The sequence below is a fragment of the Battus philenor genome, unplaced genomic scaffold (genome assembly GCF_028537555.1).
Source record: "Battus philenor isolate CCGP_79_NKW_IND1 unplaced genomic scaffold, ilBatPhil1.0.hap1 SCAF_26, whole genome shotgun sequence".
Taxonomy (NCBI): Eukaryota; Metazoa; Arthropoda; class Insecta; order Lepidoptera; family Papilionidae; genus Battus; species Battus philenor.
The window spans coordinates 1,937,791-1,963,600 of NW_027181689.1; the positions used below are offsets into that span (position 1 = coordinate 1,937,791).

Here is a 25,810-nt window from a genome sequence, read left to right on the forward strand (position 1 = left end):
CCAAGCCCCCGGAGTCATCGACAGTACGATGTCTCATTATCGTCCATCGACAGGGACATGAAAGCGTAAATACAGCAGGTTTTTTGTTTTCCGAGTTGCTTATAATTTGGTAGACTTACGCATGGTTCCTATAAAATAGAAATAATTCAAGTTAATTTCGATAGGAATTAAATTTACTATATATGACTGGGGTGGCCAAACTCTTACATAGTGCGAGCAATTTTTCGAAATTTGAATTTTTTTTTATTAATCAATTATTTATTATTAATATAAATTCTTTAATTAAAATTTCTTTTGTTAATTAACTTTTTATTATTAGGTGGATTACTAACATTTTTAGGATTTTTCCCTAAATAAATTATTATTATTTTTTTATTAAATAACCAACTTATTTTTATTATAATAAGTTTAATTTTATTATTTTATTATAATCGAATTGTTTATTCATCAATATTTTTATATTTATTATTATATATTTTTTCATTTTAATATTTAATTATTTAAAAAAAATGATTCAAATTTTTTTCTAAAATTAACTTATTATTTATTATTAATTTATTAAGTATAATTTCTTTATTAGGAATAATCTATTAATATAATAAATTTTAGAATGCTTTTTTTACACAAATATATTTCTTGAAATAATTTCAACATAAGTATTAAATATATGTTTTGAATATATTGATATATAACGGCATACATATATGACAGCACTCCTAATAATACTTAAGACGCCGATTAGTTAATTATGATCAGTGTTAGGATTTCTCTAATTTTATAGTGGAATAATAATAATGATTATTCACACTCGTAATTTGTTTCGATTTCCCAGGAGCTGAAATAGGTTATACAAATTTAAATATTTAAATAATTCATACAGCCTCTTGTGGCTTGCGAGCCGTAGTTTGGCCACCCCTGATATATGACATTAATGAAATTGTACAAATCTTTTTGATGACATCAACTATGCAGTAGATAATAAAAAGATTTTTCGACAAGAACTTCATTTTCCAACATAGTTAAAAATGACTGATAAAATGTAAAATTGGACGATGTGACAAGAAATACATTCATCACCGAAGCTAATATGTTGGTAATTTATTGCAATCCGAATTTTTCTATCGAGTAACATAGAGGAAAATGTTATTTAATAATATTGGCTTATTTGTATCGACTATATTTATCAATAGATTATCCAAGGTAGTAAAATATTTACAGGTTTTAATTCCAATAAAATAAATTATATACAATAACGCAATAAGATATTTATTATTTTTTTTATTTTTATTGAAATAAAGCAGCTTGTAATATGACTATGAATAATAATTATGAATTTTAAATTAACTTCTTTCTAAATACATTAGTTATTCTTTCAAAGTGCAATATCTTTTGACTGTTTTTACCAATATAGTATGTTAGTTTTTCTGTTGTTAAAATTAAGGCTATAATGAATCAATAGAATGAGTTGCAATCTTAAACTTCTTTGTCATTTTCTCAAACTATTCAAAGGCATTTTCTAAAAAAAAATTCAGAATCTAAGTCTGCATGCATAGTCGAAATAGATAATTTTATATATCATCTTTTATAGTATTACGATTTATAATAAAAGAAAAAAAATTAATCATTTTCACAAAAATTTATAATATATTTTAATTTAAATTTTGAAAAAAAAACAAAGTTCTTGTTGAAAAATCCTTTAGTTGTTAGTAAATGAACTGTCTTATAATATATATTAAAATAATATATCAATACAAATTATATTTTAACCCACTATTACTAATATTTGTCTAAATAATACTAGAATTAAATTATTTATTTGTTATATACAGAGTGGTTGATTATAGATGTGAAGGCTTTTAAGTAATGAATGTATAGCTCTTTACTTAACAAAAATAAAACGTTAAAGATTTTACATCTATTTCCAATCATCATGTATAAAGTGATCACTTCAAAACATTTTACATTACATAATTTATTTTTATTTAAATAACATTCTAATTACTTCTAGTAATATAAAGTCTGTAGGGAAAGACAGTGAACAACAATTATTCCAAACTTAAAAATATATTACTATATTATCATTACGTATTTATTATTAATGAAATAATTTTAGAAAAGATATAGTGGGTGTATTAATTATTAATTTAGCAAATGAGATAAACTGCTAAACATTCACCTATGGTTTTAAACCTATAAACAATCAGCCTGTATAATCCACGCTATAACACGGTAGATAGTTTCCTGTTTGACAGTGCATTTGAACACACTTATAAACAGATGCAATACGCAACAGATCCTGAGTTTAAAATCCTTTTTGTATTTAAAGGCGTTTAAAACTCAGGTCATATTTTCCCTCGACAAATAAATTGAGATTTTGTCAATGTAAACGCATCCTTATATTCTTACGACTGAATAGAAAAGTTGTACTTCATTCAGACAGCAGAATACAATATAATAAAAATTACTCCAACTCCTTTTATATGTCGTTTTTTTATATTGCGTTAATTAAAGCTTACCTTCTGAAATAATCTTGTATAAGGAAAGTTGCGTAGAATTTTCCGACAGTTATTTCATTGGGATCACCCGGCGGCGGCACCACTTGATCTAGAAGCTTCGGCGATGTCCGCTTCCAGATTTTCTTTATAATTGCCCTTAGCTCCGTGTTACATTCGTCTATCACTCCTATTTGGTGGTAAACAAATTATAAATAGCCCTGCGTATCTATTAGCAAATGATTTTGTAATATTTTCAGAAGCTTCTAAAGGATAAAAACACCGGTAACATTTTTCTAATGTGCTGAAGTTTGCTGTACATTTAACGTAAATATATACCGATTACAATTACACGAAAAATATAGATAAAGTATAGAAATAAAGTCAAAATAGGGGGCCTGGGCTTAATCCGATAGCATTTTTATTATTAATTATATCATACCAATAATACGTATCTAAAATTAAACAATAATATAAGTTACATTCAAGTATAAAAAACCGTGTGTATAAAGGGTGTTTTTTTTTGTTGCTTAACGGATGCTATTAAAAGGGAAGACAAGATTCTAGTTTCAGTCAAATTGAGACCTTTTTGCATACATATGATCCAAAATCTATAATAATGTATATTAAGGTGGGGCTCGAATCGAAATGTTATTTGTACTCAAAAAATATGTTAACAATGGACTGTAACTCCGCGAACATTATTCCACTTTTATACAAAGTAATGTGCCGACTCTCCATATCGTTAACGACACGTCAGATTACAAACTTCTCCGTTTTATATTTATATATAGCTCGAAGAGTAGAGAGCTGAGATAAAAAACAATAAAGCCACCTGAAAAATGAGCCACCGCTTGACAGTTACAGTAAAAAGTCGCCAGTGACCAACAATAGCCCACCTAAGTTTACCGTCTTAATCAACCCATCTGCACCTTTTTGACGTTGCGCCGTCAGCCCCGACGGGCTCGTTCGGCGGGTTCCATTGTCATGTCCGATTATTGAGCGGTCGTCACAATAATAATATCTAATATGCTACATATACATGAAGACTTGTATTTGGGTCTTTGTTTAACTACACTTTAAAATAAATAAATATATATCTATATACATATACTATATATATATATATATACAAACCTAAATAGAAAGTGTAAATGACATACCAGTTGTCTTTATCTGAAGCTGTGTCCGTACCACGGCGAAGAGCGTCGCGTTGAAGTTCACCGTGCCGTCCGAGTTCAGAGGCATGTTCATAGACACGAGCCGCTTGCACGCAGTCCGGTGAGGGCAAAGCTTGCCGAAACCTGCGATAATGGGCATTTTCCTATGATCCTTTTCAAATTAGGCTAGCTAGTGGTTACAGCTCTGATATGCTAGTGATTTTCGACAAATGACTAAAAAGAACTTTGAATTAGAAAAAAAATGGCGTAATTATCATTACTTCGATGTGTTACAAAGTATTGTTACGGGGTTAAGATTTGATATTAGAGTAACGCTATGGTTTTGAACTGTGGCTGCTGAACTGTGCTGGTCCACGCTGACTTCCCGGGGAACCCCCTCCTCACACGAAGAGTACCTCAACACGGACAACGTATACGTCAAATATCACGATGACCGGTTTTGAGTGATTTTTTGAGCAGTGGTAGGACAGCGGTGAAGGACTGAATCTTGCAATAGAAGGTCACGGGTTCGATTCCGTGATACAATTTTATGTAATTCACACTTTATGAATTATGTAGAATTGCCAATGGTCACAAATTAGTTCTCAGAGGATGGGCAGTGGCGTCCCACTGCGTACCATAATACCAGATTGCGATTGCAAACCTGCCTGCCAAGCGTGTTGTTTACGATATATCCCACCATAGATATCTTTGGGCTATTCAGCTAGTTTTACCACTTCACTGTAAAAACAACTTTTCACCTTCTTTCTTTCTTCCCTGATGATTTTTGCTTTATATACTCTTCTAAAACAATTCGTGAATCTTTGTTAGATTTGATTTCAGCTTGTAATTTTCGTACTGATTATTTTTCTGAGTATTGTTGGAAAAGGTTTGAGTGACCTTCTTCTACATTACCTACATAGCTTGTCAGCGTTGTTTGTTCCTTCTGATACTAATATCTAATTTTACTATTCTTTGTCGGCCACTGTAAGAAAATGTTAAGAAGCAGGATTATGTTCAGGAGTTCATGTCCTCACTCCTGACCGCCGTTAGCTTCTGAGACAGTGGGACGTTCACAAAAAATATTGACCAAAGATTTATGAATGGATTTCCAGTATCTTGATGAATAAAGAAAGATGCTTACCCAGCGGTGGACTAATTTTTCTTAACAGCGTAACCACATCTAAATGCTTGATTCTTCCTTTAGCGTCCGGATCATATTCGCTCCAGAGCCTGGAAAAATAAAACAGTTAAATATCTACGGGCTAAGCTTGATTTTATGAAGCAGTGTAAAAAGAATCCTCACCTTACAAATTCGTCCAGGTGATGCGGTCCAAGGATCGACCAGTCCCTTGTCAAGTAATCAAAGTTGTCCATTATAACAGCTACGAATAAGTTAATGATCTGAAATATAATAAGAAAAATTAAAGTTATTTAATGATTGTGGCGATGCAAATAAAGCGCTAGTAAAGTCAGTTGGAATGGTTTAAATATTTTATCACCATGTAACACTTAAATAGCAATATTTTTCTGAGCCACAATGGTCTGGAAAACAAAATAATAAGCTTTAAATGACATTGGAGCTCCCACATCAATGGACTGGTGGACAAACTCGGCAGCGTTGGTGGTAAAAAAAAGATGAGATAAACCACGGAAGTTGAAATTGATCCAATATATTTCTGCTACTTACAGTGTTATGTTTTATAGTATATTACTGTGGGGTAATTTTGTTGCAATAAACACGACTTTTGTACTGCTAAGAAGACTTTTCATTCTTTAATTTAAATTTGGGGTCTTTTATTTGCAACCATCATAAATTGAATTGCAGCCGCCGAGATTCAGTCCTTTATAGTGACCTTGTGACTAAATGCTAAGCGGGTACTTTCCACGAGTAAAAGTCCAACCCGAGGTCCCCTCGATGAGGCCCCGAAGCCTAATCACACACAGCGTCCACCGAAGTGAAGTAAGAACTTAATGGCCTCTCCATCCGGTAAAATAAAAGTATATAGTGTCCCGAGCTAAGAGTCCCTTCGAAAGTCCTTGACCTCCGCTACTTAAGAGGTCTTAAAAGAGGTTAGGTGCCCTCTACACCCTGTGGCCTCAAACCCGTGGTACAATATAAATATCGGAAATTACTTCTACCAAAACAGTCTGTCAGGTTAGATAATAAGTAAACATAAACAAGGCAACGTAACAATTAAATTACTGTCATACATTAATGCGAAAGTTAACAAATGTCAATACTAACCAAAAACGTGCAGAGCAATGAAAACGAAATGAAATACGGAAACGCTAGCGCTGTTCCGCATACTTCATCGGTCGTCTCCGCTGTCGAGTTTGTGGAAATGCAACGGACTGATTCACCAGGAATCTCAGCACCGTTGGGTGAAAGAGACATCATTATATCTTGCCACGCTTCACCTGGAATTTGAAATTGGAATCTTATTACTATATATATATATAAGTTTCAGTAAGTATTGATTATTCGTTTTGAAGTGCTTAGTTAATTCACTGCACTAGTATTTGTTTTTAATTTGGTTTTTGGTGCATTTTGGAGTTGGTGAGTCATTGCTCTCAAGCAAACTTTGCAGTTCAGTCAATCCAACGAACTGATCTCTATCAATATAAATCTAGGCTAAACACACCAGTACTCTGCCATAATAAGTCCAATGACAAAGGGAATAAAAGCCAATATTCCATGGATATGTAGTACAATGCTCAGGACTGAGGATTCAAGTAACAGGCTTACGGATGCCCCATTTCAATGCAATGCGTTTAATTATACCAACCAGACTGCTATCTCTTTTTAACTTACTAATGCTTGTTTATCACCCCCTATAACTTTTAACAGAGAAATTTCTCCATTATACCTCTCTCTCTCTCTTACCTCTACCGCATTTAATTAGTTGAAATAATTAGTTTATGTCGTAGACTAGATCGCAATGTTTTTCTTAGACGTCTGGTTTTAAATATTTGTTTCCCAGGGAAAAACATAGTACTACACGTTTAAATATTTAAAAAAAATCCGGTCTAGAAGATGTCATTGCTAAATCAAAAATTCTATAATGTTTCTCTTACGTCTCTTATAAATAATGAATGAATAAAATAAATAATTATAACTCTAGCATACTCTATTTAAAATATTATTTCAATGTTACAATTCGATAAAATCATAGTACGTAGTCCAGCCGATGTTACGAAGTTTCGCTATTTCAAGAGACATTAAAAGCGCCTTTTGGCCCTGCCACTTTAAACTCTATTGCTAGTCCAATAAAAAAAATCTTAAAATGTAGGTTATAATGGTAACATTTCTATATTTCATTCTAAATGATGCATTGGACAATACAACAAGAAATAAAAACAAAATTCCACATGCCCATGGATTTTATTTCGGAAGGGTAGCTAGTGGATAAAATAAAAAACAGGATTTGAATTCATATCAGGCACAATACATTCGCCTAAGCTCATTTAAAACTAAATATATACTTTCAATTTGGTTTTGTTAATCTATGATATGACAAAGGAGGTTTTATTAAGATGTATTTACAATGTATTTGATAAATTCGCTATTTCTTCTATCAGGGTAAAATACAGTCTAATCTATTTTCACCTGTAAACTACGTGTCAATTACCTTAGAGTATCTGAAATAAATAAAGTAGTTTAAGTTTACTTAATAGCAGCACTTAATACAAATAAACAAAATGAGCTACTTGGTCGGTGTGAACATGACTTTACAAACTTAATGAATATGTAGATATATCACTGTCTTACTACTAGAATGGTTTAATAATATTCTCGTATAAAAATATTGTCAAGTTCAATAAATGGCTTATAAAAGAAAAGAAAAAAACTTTTTTTTATATTGCTAAGAGATGAAGATATCGTCTTAATTTCTTATGTTCTTATACGAAGAGTATATAGGCTAAGCATTGTCCGTGAGTGATAAGATATAAGGATGTTTTCACAAGTCTATTGTCTTGAGTTATGAAGGATTCAATTAAGAAATGATGGTTTTTTTTATTGTTTACCAGAGTTTTTATTTGTTCACTGTTAATAGCTAATAGCGTTATATTATTGAATGCCGAATCTATAATAAATGCCAGCAATTGTCCATTTTGTTTAATAAAGGCCTTATAAAACAAAACACATAACAATAATAAAAAAAGTCTTTTATTTCCATATCTCTATTTTACAATCGAAACGTTAATAAAAGGATAAAAAAGATAAAATTCGTTTATTCGACTTTGGAAATTTTAACAGAACTCTTGCCAAAAAAATTGTAAGATATTTTATGGTACTAACACATTCGCTGTTTCATTTTCAAAAAATTACGAGATTGCTATTTCGATTTGTTGTCGTATAAAACAATAGTCGTGGGGTCATTTAGACCTCGTAACATAATGTACGTGCTAAAATAGAGTGGTGTCATAATGAAAACCGAATCGCTATGATTACGTAAAGTAGGTATGGTGTCAATTACAATTGCTATTATATGCTATTGATAATTACAATGAAGCCTTTTCTATTTTGACAGAAAATATCTGGTCATCCATCAAAGAATTCGAAGATATCCTGCTCGAAAGCAAATTATTATCTAGGGAGATGAAAATAGCATATATAACTAGGTCGCTTATTGTAAAAGATATCTCAGGACTTGTAGCCTAAAAGAGACGCACTGGTCATTTCTTAACCAATTATTTTAAAAAAAGAATAGAGTGGTAAAATCAAAACGACTACTTAAGCAGTACGCAAAGGGATGTCACAGAAATTTTTTTACGGATACAATTTTTACAACTGTGCAATATTTTAACAAACAAAATGACTTATATATATGTTGAAAGCTATAAAGAACCTTCCCAATTAGTCAACAGAGTACAAAGTGGGCAATATCAGACTTCAGTTTGATGGGGTGTTAGCTATGAAAGAGTAACTGAACCATATTAATCGAAAAAGATATTAAAATATCGACAAAAGTGTATCAAGATACCATTCTTAATAAAGTGGATATGGCACTTGAAAACACCATGTTCAATAATCAAGAATAGTCCTTTTAGAGAGACTCAAACTCGGGTCATAAACCTCAATGCACCTTCTTGATTAGAATTGAACGTTCTGGACTTCATCAGGTCTGAAGACTGGACATCATCTAGTCCTGATATTAATCCAGTAGCTTAAAACTTATGATCTGTTCCAGAGAGTCACGTTATGACAGTTTGGAGTCCCTAAATGAATCCATAAGATTGGCAGTAAAGAACTTTTCCCCTTCAAGCAGTCCCTTGAACATCAACATTCGATAGAGACCACTCCCTATAAGTTTTATGTATTTTTAATGGTTTTATATATGTATTAAACTAACATACTGTGATAGTAATAAATGTTACGTATATTAAAAAATGGTGTTTATCTCTGTAACAATATTTATGTTAAAAACAGGTATAATTAAATAGATAAACATAATAAGAAAATACTTTAAAACAGTTTTTGATTCATGTTTTTTTTTACATCGATACATTTTCGAACATACAACCTCTGAAAATATCTAGAACCAATTTAAATGTAAGGTAAGAACATCAACATACCTGTTGCTGACCTGAATAACACCATCAGGGCTCCACCAAAAGTCCGGAAGTTATTATTTCTTGATATAGTGTCTGAAAACTCCACACGGCCGAATAGCTGAAATATAATTTTGAAAATTAGGAGAAAATGTCTTATGTTAAGTCTCTCTTCTAATGTCTTTTAATATAGCAACACACATACACACACATTATATATATATATGTAGTAGTAGTAGGAGGACCGGAAAGTAATGTCGCTTTCTTAAGTTAAATTCACACGACTACATTTTAACAAGTTTTCTTTCTAATCGACAATATATTCACGTTCGTTATCAACAACCTTTTGCCATCTAGTATACAAATCAATGCCGGAGCGGTAACAAATCAATCGGTTTTTCTGTAAAGTATGTCGACAGAAACGACATTACTTTTCGATATATATGGTATATCGAAAAAAAAACGTTCTGGAAAAATCGGATAGATTTCGGTTTTACAAGAGGGCTGTCTAAATCGCGCATTGCTTCGATAGTTTGGTAAGTGTATAGAGTAGTTATTTATTTTATTTATTTTGCTATTAAACTAGTTTTTAATTTTTAAATTTATATGCACTGCCGAAATTTAGACAGCGTACTTTTTATACTTAAACGAGTTTTGTAACTATAATAAGTATGTTATACTTAATATTGCAGGGTTTATAGATAAGGAAGTAAATCCATCCGTATTTTACTAATTTACTAATAATTTACCTAAAGGAAGGCATTTAAACTATTAGGAAGTAGATGATATTACCTGCATTCCGACAACAGCGTAGATAAAGAAGAGAAGAACAATCAGAAGGGCGACGTATGGCAGAGCCTGGAAAGACTTAATGAAGGTCCACAGAAGAGTTCTGATCCGTTCTCCTCGAGAGAGGAGCTTTATCAAACGCATTGCGCGAAAGAGACGGAAGAACGTTATATATTTCAACCCGATCGTTTGTGTCGCCTGAAACGTGACAATACATAATTAACACAAAATAAATAGTAAGATTATTTCAAATCAATTCGAAAACAAAAGAGAAAAACAAGACAAAAGAAGAAAGGAAAGAGAAAATAGATTCAACATTCTTCTTATAAGAGCGCTGGCTGCAAACGTTTTTAAAAATAAAGCTTTAGGCGTTGTTATATTGAATTTTGAGCGCACTCTTCTTATAGTCTAAGAGCCGGTAATCGAGATCTTTGTTATTTTATAATAGTTGAAAGTTCACTACACATGCTCCAAATATTAGAAGCCATCGCTGAATATAAGTTTGACTAATTACGAATTTGGTAGTAACAGGACAAAAGTCTAGGATAGTGTTGGAGCCGTCAAAATTGGCGGGTACTGAGGAACCTTCTCTTAGTTCCTAACCCTTGCAAGATAGTCCTAAGACACTCTTCATATTTTCAGCCGATGGACGCCCACTATAAGGATCAGGTCTTCCCAAAAGATCGTCACGATGACCTTTCCTGCACTTCTCGTGATCTTAACTTTCTCGTCGGACGGCCTAGTGAGGGTCCTACCCACGCACCGTCTACCGGTTCGTGGTCACCATTCCAGGACCTTTCGGCCCCAACGGCCATCGGTTTCACGAGCGATAAGCAGCGCCCACTATCCCTTCAGCAATTCTTCGCGATCACTGCCGTAGCTCTATGTTCTTCTCCAGATATGTTTATTTGTGATTCGATCTCGCAGCAAGTCTGACATAGCCATCTCCATTGCTTCATTGATCCTGAGCCTTCTTATCAGACCCGTCGTTAGTGACCATGTTTTGGATCCGTATGTAACTGGTAACATACATTGGTCAAAGACCGTCGTCTTCAGATATTGTGGTATTTTTGACGAGAAGAGATTTCGGAGCATCCCGAATTCCCATCCGAGTTGAATTCGGACAGTGTTCTTTTTCTCGAACTTGGACCTACTAAGCTAGACGGTTTGTCCCAGGTATATATATTCGTCTACAACTTCGAACGTAGCACCTCCGAGAACTTTTTGAGAAGGCACGACATGGGTACTAGACGTCACTCGTTTTATCTCAAAACATTACTTTTACAGTATTTCAATTTAATGATTGCTTATAAATCTCACACATATCACATATCACATATTGTTAACAAATTTATTATTGCAATGATTTTTGCAGGTTTAAAAGTCTGCCGTTGCATCTATCTGTCTTAGGAGCATAAATTTTTCAACTATTATAAAATAATAAAGTGCGCGCTCACTGTCTCTTAGACTATAATCTTTTCAATTATGGCTTAGTCGAAAAAAAATCTCATATATATATATCAAAAATCATACCTCCTCACTTCCTTTAGGTGGAATTATCTGAAAATGCGACAAGTTCTGAATTAAATAACCGCCTAGAATATTTTTTTCTCATTTTTCTATATCTGAGTAGCTACCATTTTATAGTTTAGTAACCATATACACATTAAAACCCTATCACAGAGGAGAATATATAAGAACAGATAATTTTAAATGTTAGAGTTAAAAGTAGAGATGACATTAAACACAAGAGAGGAAGTGACAAAAAAAGAAACGTATAATTGAAATTTACCCCAGATGGCATCAGCTTTGGGTTGTTTTCGTTGGCCTGAGTTACTACTATGTCTATAATGCTTCCAACCACCAAGATGAAGTCAGTCGTGTTCCATGCATCGCCGAAATAGTTCTGAAATTATATTTTTAGTAAAAATTATCAATGTTTCTTGCTTAGACTGACCGATCATCATCATTTGAGTCATCGGATGTTCACAGCTGGACAAAGGCTTTCGTACATAGGATGTTTAGAAATGGCCTGAATACATCGTCTACGACCACCTTCTTGGTGGACACCCTATGCTGCGCCCTATGCTACTCCAGAACCTAAACAGCTCAGAGACCTTCTGTTCTGCGCTCTATGTGACCTGCCACTGCCACTTCAAGTTGCCAAATTCGTTTGGCAAAGTCTGTAACTTTCACATGACATAGTCTACGGATCTCTTCACTTGAGAGACATCCTAGACATTGCTCGTATCGAGCCTTGGAAAGGCTTACCAATGAGGCTTAGAGTGAAAGATCACGTTTCAGTGCCGTTATCTGATGCCACAGTGTTCGTAGAATTACTTTTTAGGTCTCTGAAGGATGTTGGACAAGAAGATCTTTCGAAGTATCTCAAGAGATTAACCCAGTGTTTCTCAAACTTTTTTGTACCATTCCCCACCGTAACCGTTTTAAAATTCTTATACGAGTACCTCTCTACGTAACATACATAATTTTTATATGAAGGTAAAAATGTTAAACTCATGTCGAGTCCTTTTTTGAATTGCCTCCTAGAGAGGTGTGGACCCCACGTCAAGAAACACTGGACTAACCTGATCACTAAAGCGCTTATTTCAAACCAAATTACAGTGACTAAACTCGACGGTTCCGTCTGAAGTTTCGACACTAGCTGGTACATATATAGAAGAAAAATTAAGTTTGCAGCTTTGTAATATCTTTGAAATCACCTATTATATACACGTAGCGCGTTAATTTGAGGTTTAGTTTGATTCTCCACGGTACCAAACATCGAGATCTACCTGAATGTCCCATAACAAAGAAGAGGAAAAATAGTGGGTATAAAATTTGACTTACTTTAAATCGAAATGCCGCCAATTTGAAGACGAATTCAAGCATGAATACCGTTGTGAGTATCATGTTCAAAATATCCAGCACCTGAAATAACATTAAAAAAGTTTACACTTGTTTAAAAACTCATCGGTAATGTTAAAATATAATTCCCATCTCCTTGTAGACTATAAATTTATAATTATCTATGTATTAATCAAATATATGCCATATAAATATATAAATTCTCGCTTCGGAGGCCATGACCCACTTTGGGTCACTGAGCCAGCGAAGTAAGTATAAATATATAAATATATATGAATCTGATATTCCATAATCGCCACGGGTGGGTTGGCGATCGCAGCATAATATTATGGTATTATGGTACGCAGAGGACGCTGCTGCCCTTTCTCTAGAAACTTATAATCAGTGGCAATCCCATATATTAGTGCACAGTTTGAATTGTATAGGATTGCTTCTCAAGAATCGAACCCAAGACCAACGAGACTTGCGAGTCTCGGTCATCTACCGCTGGGACACCACTGTACAAGTATATATATATATATTATATTTGTTCATTAATAATGTACAAGCTGACTAAACAGACAATGCTCTGGCTACTATGGATAAAGAATTTAAATCTCAGTAAATTAAAAAGGAAGCTTAGTAAGAAAAGGGCCAATATTTAGCCACTTCCGCACATGCAGTGGTAGCCGTGCAACAAAGTACACCGCCCGCCAAACACAGAGTCAAATCGCACTAATCGGTGTAACATAACTCCTAAGGATGCCCCGTGGATGGGTGAAACATGTGTTGAGTGATTCGACGGTGGCAATTGTGTAATTGGGTAAATAATGGTCCTTTTCTTACTTAGGATGGACTTCCGCAAGGTAACGCCTGATTCCATTAAATTATTAAAAAAGATACTGTTTTAATAATTATGGTGTTTATTGTAATTGTTAATAAAATAAATTTCCATGGTACTTTTCGCTACGAAAGAATAAAGAAATAACTAAAAATCAATTAAAACAGAGATAGAATAGTAGAATGTTACACGAGAGATCTTTCGCTTGTAATTCTCGGGCATATACCGTTTGAACAGCTGGTAACTTCGATGTTAATAAGAGAGATTATAGTATTAATTATATCTGATTACTGAATAAAGAAAATTTTAAATTTGGAATTGAATTTTGAATGCAAAAAACCATGCTACTATATTCCATTTTTTTATTTTACTTCTTATATCATCATATCAGCTGATAGACGCCCACTATAAGGCTTAAGCCTCCTCCCCCCCCCCCCAAAGATCACGATGACCGGTCTGGCAGTCCAAGACTAATGCATGTATTAAATAATTTAATAAAACAAACAACAAAGGCAAAAGTAACATTAGCCATTATAGCTGAATTAAGATGGCATTATTTTTAATTATGATAATTATAAAATTCACCTTCTTATATTCAGGTGATGCGTTGTGGAATTTCATCATCAGTGCCACAGTGTTGAGTACGATGAAGAAAAATATGACGTACTCGAAGCGCGGTGACGTCACGAACCACCACGTCTTATACTGGATCCGGTGCTTCGGTATGTACCTGAGGAATATTATCAACATTTTTCAGGAGTTACAACTAGCTAAATAGTTTCATTTATAAATATACAGGATGTTTAGTTATAGATGTAAAAGATTTACTGTATGTCCTATAAGTATATATATGTATGTTTATGTATCTTTTGTCTATATTTATACTTCTATTGTTTCTATACTATAGTTGTCTGAAAGAAATTGTCTCTTGTGATAAGACCGCCCATTGTATTTTCTATTAAGTTAGCGTGTACAATAAATAATATTAAATTAAATTAAATTTTGAAAGGGTAAATATATATCTCAATCGCTGTCAATTTATTTATGTTACAACGTATCCAAAAGTCAAAGATTTTGAAATAATAAACAACCTAAGGAAATTCTTTTTAAAGATTCGAATTGCAACATATTAATATTAATTATTTTTTACTATCTGTGCCTGTAGATTTTGTATTGCAATAAGTTACTGGCTTGTCATATAAAAAAGAAAAAAAAATACATATTTCAGAGTGATAACTACATAAAAGCTTTAAAGCTTATAGCAGCTATAATCAAGCACCCTGTGTAACGGAGTGTCGACACTCTTGGTCACTCTTGGCTACTTAACAATCCATTCTCATTATAATAATTTCCGCCCTCTACTCCTAGACATATGCGTGTCACAGTTTTCCAATAAGATATGTAGGTAGCGGCCTATATCCAGTGTATTTCTAACAAAAATAAGTTTACTATCTTGTACACTAGAAGGTTTTAATTATAATGCAATTAAAGTCTTTTCTCATCTAAATTACCGCAAAGGATCCGAGACGTGGTCAAGTGATTCGTAAGTACGACGGCTCTCATAAGGATCAAAGTGACCTAGAGAGCAATGGAGAGGGCTATGCTCAGAAATAAGAAGACGCAACTCAAAGAACTGCTTGTTTGATGTGGCAGTGAATATGGCACATCGCTCGTGCAACCGATGGCGGTTGTAGCCGAAAGGTTCCGGAGTGACAACCACGAGCCTATACACGCGGTGTGAATAGGCCACCCACTGGACGGTCGGACAACAAAGTTAAGTATTTAATGGAATCAGGCGTTATCTTGCGGAAATCCATACGAAATAAGAAAAGGACCAATATTTAGCCACTTCCGCACATGCAGTGGTAGTTGTGCAACAAAGTGCACCGCTGATAAATGCGTATGCGGTAAACAATGCCAATTACACAACTGCCACCGTCAAATCACTCAACACGTGTTTCACCCATCCACGGGGCATCCTCAGGAGTTATGTTACACCGATTACTGCGATATTCTGTGTTTAGCGGACGGTGCACTTTGTTGCACGACTACCACTGCATGTGCGGAAGTGGCTAAATATTAGTCCTTTTCTTACTTAACATAGTTAAGGTTGCGAGAAATCGCTGGGACTAGCGCAGGATTTGTCGTTGTGCGATCTATGGGGAGGTTTATGCCTTGCAGTGGGCATTTATCAGCTGAATAGAAGTATATGCCTAATACATAATTGATTTTTATTAGACGATTCAAATGTAATTTATTTTGTATGGTAAGAAAAACGTTGTTTTTAAGCTTTTCCAGTATCTTTCGCAGCATCCATAAGAACCTCATTCGTGTGTTAACGTATATATGAAGTAAAATAGATGTAACGTGAGTAGGTCGCCATTAAATGGATCTGCGACGTAGTCAAGATCTCTAAATGCTGGCAGCACAGGCACAGTGACCGTGTCGATCTTTGGTGCAGTCATATGTCTTGCAGCAGTTGACATAGTGATGGAGTATCAATAAGGTCGCTATATTCACCTCCGCACCGGCTTCGCTTTCAGCGCGAACTCAATGCAATTCCTCTGGTTCTTATCAAGCTCGCAGTCCTTGAACTCTTGTTCGCCCTCCTTTTGGAACGTCACTATGACGAAACCGACGAAAATGTTAACCTGCCGATTAAAAATTTAATTAAACAACAATTGATTTATTAAAGATATATTTATATCTGTGTCAACATGGTATTTATGGCACCGTATTTGAGGGAACTCGTTCAACACCTAATGCGAGTGAACAGGGCGTCTTAATTCACATTTTTTTTATTAATTATTACTAGCAGCGCCTCGCGACTTCTTTCGTTTGGAATTTAACAAAAATGATATAAATTTTTTTCGTTTTTATTTTAATTATGTGTGCCGGACATGAATTTCATAATTTACATAAATTACTATATCACCCACAACTCGAAACGTTATCATTAAAAATCTAAATCAGCATGAACTGTAACGGCAGTATGAAATGTATTGTGATGACAGTAACGCCATCTGTCGAAAATTGGTTATCCTAACTTAAAAACCTTTATAGGTTCATGTACTATAACTTAGCTGAAGATCATCACATGATTAAATGCATAGTTTATGAATCTATAAAGGACATACAGGCCAACGTTCATTTTGATATGTATATATTTCCATACTCATCTTTCGTTCTTTTCAATCTCTTATTCTTTCATCTAATTTACTTTAAAATATCTCTCATTCCTTTCCATACATTGCCTTCCCTCCTGTGTATTACAGTTTTATATTTATTATTTTTATTCCTTTATTATTTATCTACTTTTATCGTGTTAACATTTTTAAATCAATCGTCATTAAAAATAACAAATTCTTATTGAAAATCTTATTGAGAATTTCATGTTTACCAGGGTACGCCATGCTTAAATGATGATGTGAATAAAAATTAATTATTTTCAATGAATCATGAAGGACTGTGTTACGAAATAAAATTCTATTTGCAACAATATAATAGTCAATTCAATCGTAAGATGTGGGCTATGTAACTTCTATTTTCCAGCACTATATAACATTCAGGAACGAACTATTTCATGACTACTTGCTTTATTAAACCTCTTAGCTTTCTGGTAATTGTCTAGGGAAGTGCAAAGTCTATGTTATACAGCTTTAACAAAGATATTATAAAAGTGACCACAAAAAACATGTGAGTTTATTGTGGGCTTTTCTGGAATCATAGTGCGTTTAGAACTCTAGTTTAGAACTGATTCTTAAATCAAATTTGAATCTTCTAGAAGAATACTTAATTCATTCCCGTGTATAGAAAAACACTTACCATAAAGAAGGCTATAACAATGATGTAACTGATATAGAAGAATGCGACAAGCGGCCGAGAGTTCTCTATGGGGCCGTGGTTTTCTTCGTTCGAGTCCATAGAAGTTGAGAGTAAACTGAAATTGATAACTTCTTATGTAACTTCACTGTGGTTGTTCTGGATTAGTTTATTGGGGCTTTGAAAACAGCGTTTGCAATCCGTACATTGCCGAGTGATCCACGCTGCCGTCTCAAGCTGCAGACACAAATCATCACACATCTACACGCGTATACCTGATACATTCGCGTGAACGTCATATTACAACTAAAGTATGAGTGCTCAGTAAAATTTTTGATCCACCTAAGCCTGTGGTTGCCACTCGAGAACCTTTCGGACCCAAAAACCATCGCCACTGCCACTTCAGACATGTCATTCTTAGAGCTATAAAGATGGCCTTAGTTCTTCTGTGGATCTTTTTATTTCGAATTCGATCTCGCAGTGAAACATATATAGGTAATTTGTCAGCAAGTATGTTATATATTCAACCTTCAAATGCTTTTACTATATCTAATAACCATGTATTGATATATAGATTTTATCAATTATTATAAGTTAGATGTAGCCAAAGAACGCCATCCACTCATCTAATAATAAATAAATAAAGAACTCACCCGGGCCAACCCTCAAATGTCGACACGGTGAAAAGAGTAAGCATTCCGTTTAGCACGTCGTCGAAATTAAATTTATTCTTTATCCACAACCTATCCTGTATCTGTGGTTTCTGGTTCTCGTAAACCAAGTATGAACCTCTGAAAAAAATACCAAAAAATTAAGTGAATTTTTGCTAATACATGGTGTCCCATAATTCAACGTCAAGGATACGAAATTATATAATGCTCTTGTGAAATTTAAAATTAACCAAAAAATCATAGCCACGTATTTTAAAATTATTTCTTTTATAAAATGTAAATGATTTTAACCACTCTGTGATGTTATTTTTCCTTCTGTGACTATATATTTTCTTTTTTCTTTCGCTTGTATAGTAAGACAAAAATTCATAATGTTAATGCATTATTATAAAACGAAATTGCCCATTTCGTCAATCCATGCAACTATTGAAGTGAAATGTTTAATATCTTAGACCTTTCTTTTCTTAGTTTTAAATCGAAAATAAGAAATATATTATTAGATGTATCATGTTATAGCATACAAGAGTTTTTAGTTGACTTAAATATGTGGTAATTGATTTGTGAATTCATTTACATGGTTTTAATTATATTTTATACAAAAAACATTGTTAAGTATATTTTAATTTAAAAAAGTAGCTGTAGAGTTTGTGGCTTGCTCTTCTTGGCAGACTAGCATTCTGAGCCCGTGGTAATATTCTACTTTTATTACTCAAATAATTAAAGATTTAAAACTGCTTGTAAATAAATATCTAAACAATAATCAATTACAGATAAATCAATTTTAAATATAAATAAATATATATATACATAGAGAGAGAAATAACATGTACTTACTGACATTCTTCTTGTGTGACTTTTGTGATATCACTGCATTTAAAAAACTTTCCCTGCAACCAAACTCATTTTAGAACGTTCGAAATTTGAAAAATAAAAAATTAAATATCACCTGACCTCGCTTCGTACGTCAAAGCTCAGCACACACAAGTTAAACGCAGTTGATACATTGCAAAATAAACCCTACTGCTATAACAATAAGGTGTACCTACCTTAAACAGCTGGATACCTAGCACAGCGAACATGAATTGCAGCATGTGATTAATAACGAATATATTACCAATAGACTTAATCGATGCAAACACACACTTCACGACGTACTGTTATACACATAAACACACAAACAAACAGTTACTTTACCGGATCACAAGGTTTTTATTTCCACCAGTATATGCCAATATCGCAGTTGTACAGATAACACATGTGTAATGGAATAAAAGAAAAACAACGTTAGAAACTTAAAATTTAAAAATGGAATTCCGCATAAAGGACGTTACAAGGGTTTTAAATAAAAAAAAAATAAAAACTGCCAGCGTCCCAATCTGACTAAAAAAAAAAATAAAAACAAACAAAAATACCTCTTTCCTAGTGACAGAGCGAAAATGTCAAGGTAGGGGTGCAAAAAAATCACAATAAAGCATCCCATAACAACACGGTCTGAGTCCAAAAAATCACAATTTACAAATAAATTAATGAACACCACACAACACCTTTGGGCTGGTATATTATTAAAAACGAAAAAAAAAACGTAAAACCAAAAAGAAAAAAAAAACTCATGCAAAATCAGCGATGTTTTGGACCCACTAGCGGAAGCGGAAGTGAAACGATGTTAGTAAATCTAATTCTCGAAAAACGCACAAAAGCCACACCACGAAGCGAAATTAGATGAATTTTTGAAAAGAATTTTTTTCATCTGTTCTAACAACCGTCATTTAATACTTACTTCGGATTTAACGAAATCGATTGACCCAAAGGTGTCGTTGATAAATGAATTTTGGCCGGAATTAAAATTTAAAAAAAAAAAAACAAACAGATCTGGATGTCATCTCCCTACCTTGAACATTTGCACCCCCATTACAGCGAACATGAATTGCAGAAGATTTGTCACCAGTAAAATGTTGCCGATGGTTTTAATAGCGACAATCACGCACTGAACTACGTGCTAGAAATCAATAAAGAAATATTACGTTCACTATTCGACCCGGTTAGATTTAGAGGTCTGTACAGTTACACAACTGACCTTAAGGCCCTTGGCCCTGTTGATGGCTCGAAGAGGTCGCAGTACGCGGAAAACTCGCAGGATTTTTATAAAGGACACATTACTGGACCTGATGAAAATATTTTTTATTACATTAAGGTACCCAAAAAATAATAATAAATAATTAAAGTCAACTGGATTCGGTAGATCATTTCAAGTAAAGCTACTCTTATGTTATTAAATGTAACAAACCATATATAACATTATGTTAAAAAGTTTACTTTTTGAAACTACCATGGCGCATGAGACTCTCAAAGAGGTCCACCGCCTGGGCTGTTACGCTATCATCATCATAATTTCACCTATAATACTTCCACTGCCTTCACCTGTTGGCAATGGCCTGTATCCAATGCCTTCCAACGACCTTAACAAGGTCATCGGAATGTTAACACACACATATATACTTATATATGTATATATATAAGAAATATACATATACATGAATGTATATAATTATTGATGGGTGTATAAAACATCATATCGACAGCGTGAAGATGCTATATGTCGCTTGAACCGCCTTTGGTGGTGAAATGAAAGTTTTCTTGTGATCATCACAGTTACATTTGTTATATATTTACAACTGTCATTATCATCTGCATCCTTTCAGAAGGGAGTCTACTAAACATAAGCCTTTCTCATGTTTTATACAACCTGTTGAATATCGTCTGCATGCAGCATATACAAATAAATTAAATTATAAAAAAAACTATTAATACTTACCCAGTTAAAGACACGAGAGATACTATAACGACCAATAAATCAAGTAGATTGAAGGCGGAACGGCAGAAGGCGTCCTTGTGTAGTATGAAGCCATAAGTGATCAATTTAAGTATCAATTCTATCGTGAACACGGTCGTGAAGAAATAATCGATCTTGCGCAGGATCTGTGGTATAAAATAAAGAATAAATAATTAAGAAAAACCGTGTTAAATTTAAGTATCATTTAATAAATAAATTCTAATCATTTTCAAAACTGTTTAATGTTTTTGCCTTTGTTTTAGAAATTCAATAACAACATCTCGATTTTATAGATTTAAATTAAAACAAAAATTCGTAACACGTACAAAAATTGACACTTATACGGATCTCCTCATTACAACTATATAAGATAGATAGAAGTACTAAAATGTGATATTAATTAGATATCCACTATGATTAGGATTTTAAAACAAAACCTTGAAACCTAGAGAGAGTCATGTAATATATTCTAAACACTCAATCACAGATATATTCTAAAAATGTATTTTTTCAGGGAGATCCAGTAAAGTCAATCAGAGATGTCTAGTCAATTTAATCATAGACATCTAGTAAAGTCAGTCAGAGACATTAAGTAAAGTTGATAAGAGACATCTAGTAAAGTCAATCGTAGACACCTAGTAAAGTCAATCAGAGACATCTAGTAAAGTCAATCATAGACATCTAGTAAAGTCAATCAGTGACATCTAGTAAAGTCAATCAGAGACACCTAGTAAAGTCAATCAGTGACATCTAGTAAAGTCAATCAGAGACACCTAGTAAAGTCAATCAGAGATATCTAATAAAGTATATAATTCGATCTTAACCACTGTATCCAGTAAAAATAATAAATGTATATGATAAAACTGAAAGGTGTACACTTCTTATAGCACGTATCAAACTTTTGTTTTTATAAACTCACTTAGGAATAAAGTGTTTATAAATATAATCGAAATATATTTCATAATCTCATGCTAAATGTAAGTAATTTAGTCTAAACAACCTCTAGGTTGTATTGTTTTATTAAGCATGTATGAATCTATCTCATAAATATAACATATCGTTACCTCATTGATAACACCGGTGGGCACTGGTTCCTCCATCGCTAACATGAGGGACGACGCCAGAATGCAGAGAAGGATTAGATTCTTGAACCACGAGTTGTTCTGCACTTTGTAACACGTCACACGGAACCTGATTTAATCGTATTTGTAATTAATAAAAATCATTGATTTTAAATCATCCATAGCTTGGCTGCCACTCACTTTCTATATACATGTAAAAACTTTAAAGGGGTAAATGTATAGGTCATTTACAGTCATTTTAATATAAGTAAGAAAAGGACCAATATTTAGCCACTTCCGCACATGCAGTGGTAGTCGTGCAACAAAGTACACCGCCCGCCAGTCCGCTGATAAATGCGTATGCGGCAAACAATGCGAATTACACAACTGCCACCGTTAAATCACTCAACAAGTGTTTTACCCCTCCACGGGGCATTTTCAGGAGTTATGCTACACCGATTGGCACCAAACAGATGAGATGTGCGGAAGTGGCTAAATATTGGTCCTTTTATTAATAAGGATGAACTTTCGCGAGGTAATGCCTAATTCCATTAAATATTTTAATATATGGTGCACCCTATACAAAATTCAAGTTTCAGATAACTATAAGGTTGTGTACTAACACAACCTTATGATAAAATAGTAAGAAAAAAACCTTTTCAAAATTAGGATTACTAGGTATAAAATTTATTTATTGTTTATTATTAATCTCTGCAGAATTTGCACAGCCAGGAGTAAATATCTCAGTCTTTCCAAGCGTGGGGTTTACGCCCCATAAGAAGGCTTTTCATTGTTAAGGGTAGCAATTCGAAAGTGGACTCGACATGATTTTAACCCTTTCACTTTAATATAAAAATTATTGTAACATAATAGGCGTAAGAATTTTAGAAAAGCTATGGAAAAAAGATTGGAAAATTCTGAATTAGCCTTATCGCATTATAATAGAATAAATTAATGTAACATGATTCAAAGTGATCACTTTGTATAGGTGATAAGAAATATACGTAAAAGCTTTTAAAGTTTTTTGGTGACAAATGATCTAAACGTTCACCCTTTTAAAGCTATATACAACCGTGAAACTATTATTAAACGCTTGTTTTAATCACCATGTAACTTTTTAAGAAAACGCTCCATAGGCCTTTTTTTTAAATATATAGATTTATTCACACCTAAGGATATGTCTTTACGCGTGTTATATCATGAAATAATAAGTTTGTTTTTTGGAAAAATAAAAAATAACTTAAAGTAAAGAGTGAAGAAAATATTATATACATATTCTAAGAATTGTCATATAGTTTGATAACAACATTATAACATTAAAATTGTGTAAATTGGATGAAAAGTTTGAAAACGGTCAATTTGACCGCTACTGGTAGGTTTAGTGTTAAAATACCAATAATATTTATTTATTCCGCGTAGGGATAGAATATGAACACCGGTCTTTAAAAGCTACTCAAGTAAAGACAGCATCTTCCCCTTCCATCATAAGTTAAAATTACTTAGGTTAAGTTAAAAATAGGTAGTAAAATGAACCTCACCAGTTGGTCTTGGAGAAGATGAAGAAGCTGCTACCGTCCGGTATTGGTTTCTCCTGGGTCTTGATCTCAACCTCGGAAAGACGGCGAGGGCGGGCGGATACAGTGGCCTGGCGCTTCATGGGAGATGGCTCTTCTTTTTTCACATCACCTTGAATAGATCGGATCAATATAATTTTGAATTTTGAAATCTAATAATAAGTAAGGCATAATAAGTAATAGGCGTAATAAGTAAGGCTGGTCAATCTGTGATAAATTTTAATAATGTAGTTTTACGATGAACTTAATTTCAAAATCATTGACTATTTAGCAGTAGTAGAGATAGATTAATAATGATCGGTGAAATAATAGGTAAACTTGTAATTAAAATATTCTAAAAAATATACACGATTAATACAATATATATTTATTTATATATGTATGAATTTAATTATACTTTGTAGAATGTAATGAAAAAAATAAATTTAAGAAAAAAAAAAGGGAAAATAACATTATAATACAAAATAAAAGCAATAAGTTATAAATATATTTATCGATCACAAAAATTTATTTGTTAGTTTTACATTAACAAACGAAGTTGTCACTGAAAAATATTACATTAATTTTTTTTTAAACTGAAATGCTTAAATCAATAGAATTTGGCCTGTCGGGTCAGCTAGTACAATTATTATTATTAGTAAGGCATAGGTCTACCGCAAACATATCTATGAGGGAATATACCATAATAGCTAAACGGGTTGGCGATCACTGCTGCCATCCTCTAGAAACTTTTACGTGAGCATTGGTAATCCTATATAACTGATACACAAAATGTAAACTATATAGGATTGTACTCTCAGTCCACTATCGCTGGGCTACCACTATTGGATCAAGTAAAATAACATACACTAATGTATTTGTAATTTATTCATGAACTACCTAGTTTAATATTAAAGCCATACGCTTCTATAAAATTTAATTTTGCTGATACGTGTAGAGATGGTAGGCGCGTCAAAGGTAGAGATCCAATAGATGGACCGACATACTCAAGGGCGCGGGAAATCGACCTGGGTAACGCAAGATCGATCATCGTGATGATATTTGGGAGAGTCCTATGCCTTTTAGTAGATGATAATCCGCTAGCATGGTGATGGTGATGAAAAGGTTTGTAATTAGTAATAATAAATGTAAATACCGTTTTGTTTCACATCATTGTTGACTAGAACCTCGTTGATGTTATTTCTTTCTTCCGCTTCCTGTTCATCTACTTCTTCCTCTGAACCCGTTTCTTCATATTCGTGTTCAGACCTGTATATAAAAGTAATTCTAATTATCTTATCTATTCGTTCATTTAATTTTTCCATCATTTATTAATTAATTTTATAGGTATTTGAATTTTCATATAACACTGCTTAAATTTGTCAATATTATTTTTGAAATAGATATCATTAACCACTTGCGATACGAATGAACTTCACAATTGCAATGAATAAAATAATACAAATCTAGATGTAGCTCGAAAAATAAATAATCTCTTAGACGATGTGTGCACCAAATTATTTAAATTTTTGATAATCAAATTATTTAAAAATATGTCGACTTGCCACGCACTTTTTTCAGTGCAATTGGTTAACATGTTTATGCTATTATTACCTATTTAATAATAATAATTTCAAATATTTATAAATATTGGTTTTAAATGTTATAATGACCTAATTAAAAGATAGGTTGATTATTGAAATTTAGTTATTAATGCTATGAATACTTTTAAGTCTTGTCTGAGTGTAAATTAGGATGCATTCATGAAACAAGAGAGTTTTTGCTGGAACCACAGTAGTATTCGCATCTTCGAACACATTGTTGCATTTGATGTAATTGAAGTAATGATGCTAGCCGATTTAAACGTCAAAGTCAAAATAGCTTTATTACATGAGATCATTACAATCATCTATGTTCATCACCATAAAAAAGTTTATCGAGGCTATATCTCAGATATATACATATTTATCTTAATATAAACAGATATAGCGACATACTACATACTTTAATAGAGTATCATAAATAAGATTCAAGTTTTACAAGCTTATTAAGATACGCGACATAAGTATTATGCTTTTTTATACTTAAATAAGCGCATTAATGTTATTATTTATTAATATAATTTAAATATAAATAATAAGCTTTGTGTAAGGCAAAATTTTTTTTAAAATAAAAAATCAAAAATTTC

At 33.1% G+C, this 25,810-nt stretch overlaps 1 protein-coding gene across 1 annotated transcript in view; it reads right to left on the reverse strand.

The window, feature by feature from the left end:
* Nucleotides 1-25,810, reverse strand: part of LOC137925224 (muscle calcium channel subunit alpha-1-like) — a 110,374-nt gene that overhangs the window by 13,660 nt on the left and 70,904 nt on the right. The window contains exons 18-39 of the mRNA XM_068768636.1: nt 24,779-24,891; nt 23,608-23,755; nt 22,073-22,199; nt 20,991-21,154; nt 20,253-20,340; nt 20,067-20,174; nt 19,013-19,065; nt 18,161-18,298; nt 17,511-17,625; nt 16,206-16,336; nt 14,271-14,415; nt 12,848-12,928; nt 11,790-11,903; nt 11,531-11,557; nt 10,001-10,195; nt 9,233-9,329; nt 5,901-6,073; nt 4,959-5,056; nt 4,797-4,885; nt 3,656-3,796; nt 2,517-2,682; nt 120-128 (exon numbers count right to left, since the gene is read on the reverse strand). Of these exons, the coding sequence (XP_068624737.1) occupies nt 120-128; nt 2,517-2,682; nt 3,656-3,796; nt 4,797-4,885; nt 4,959-5,056; nt 5,901-6,073; nt 9,233-9,329; nt 10,001-10,195; nt 11,531-11,557; nt 11,790-11,903; nt 12,848-12,928; nt 14,271-14,415; nt 16,206-16,336; nt 17,511-17,625; nt 18,161-18,298; nt 19,013-19,065; nt 20,067-20,174; nt 20,253-20,340; nt 20,991-21,154; nt 22,073-22,199; nt 23,608-23,755; nt 24,779-24,891 (2,520 nt within the window). The remainder of the gene's footprint in view (nt 1-119; nt 129-2,516; nt 2,683-3,655; nt 3,797-4,796; nt 4,886-4,958; nt 5,057-5,900; nt 6,074-9,232; nt 9,330-10,000; nt 10,196-11,530; nt 11,558-11,789; nt 11,904-12,847; nt 12,929-14,270; nt 14,416-16,205; nt 16,337-17,510; nt 17,626-18,160; nt 18,299-19,012; nt 19,066-20,066; nt 20,175-20,252; nt 20,341-20,990; nt 21,155-22,072; nt 22,200-23,607; nt 23,756-24,778; nt 24,892-25,810) is intronic.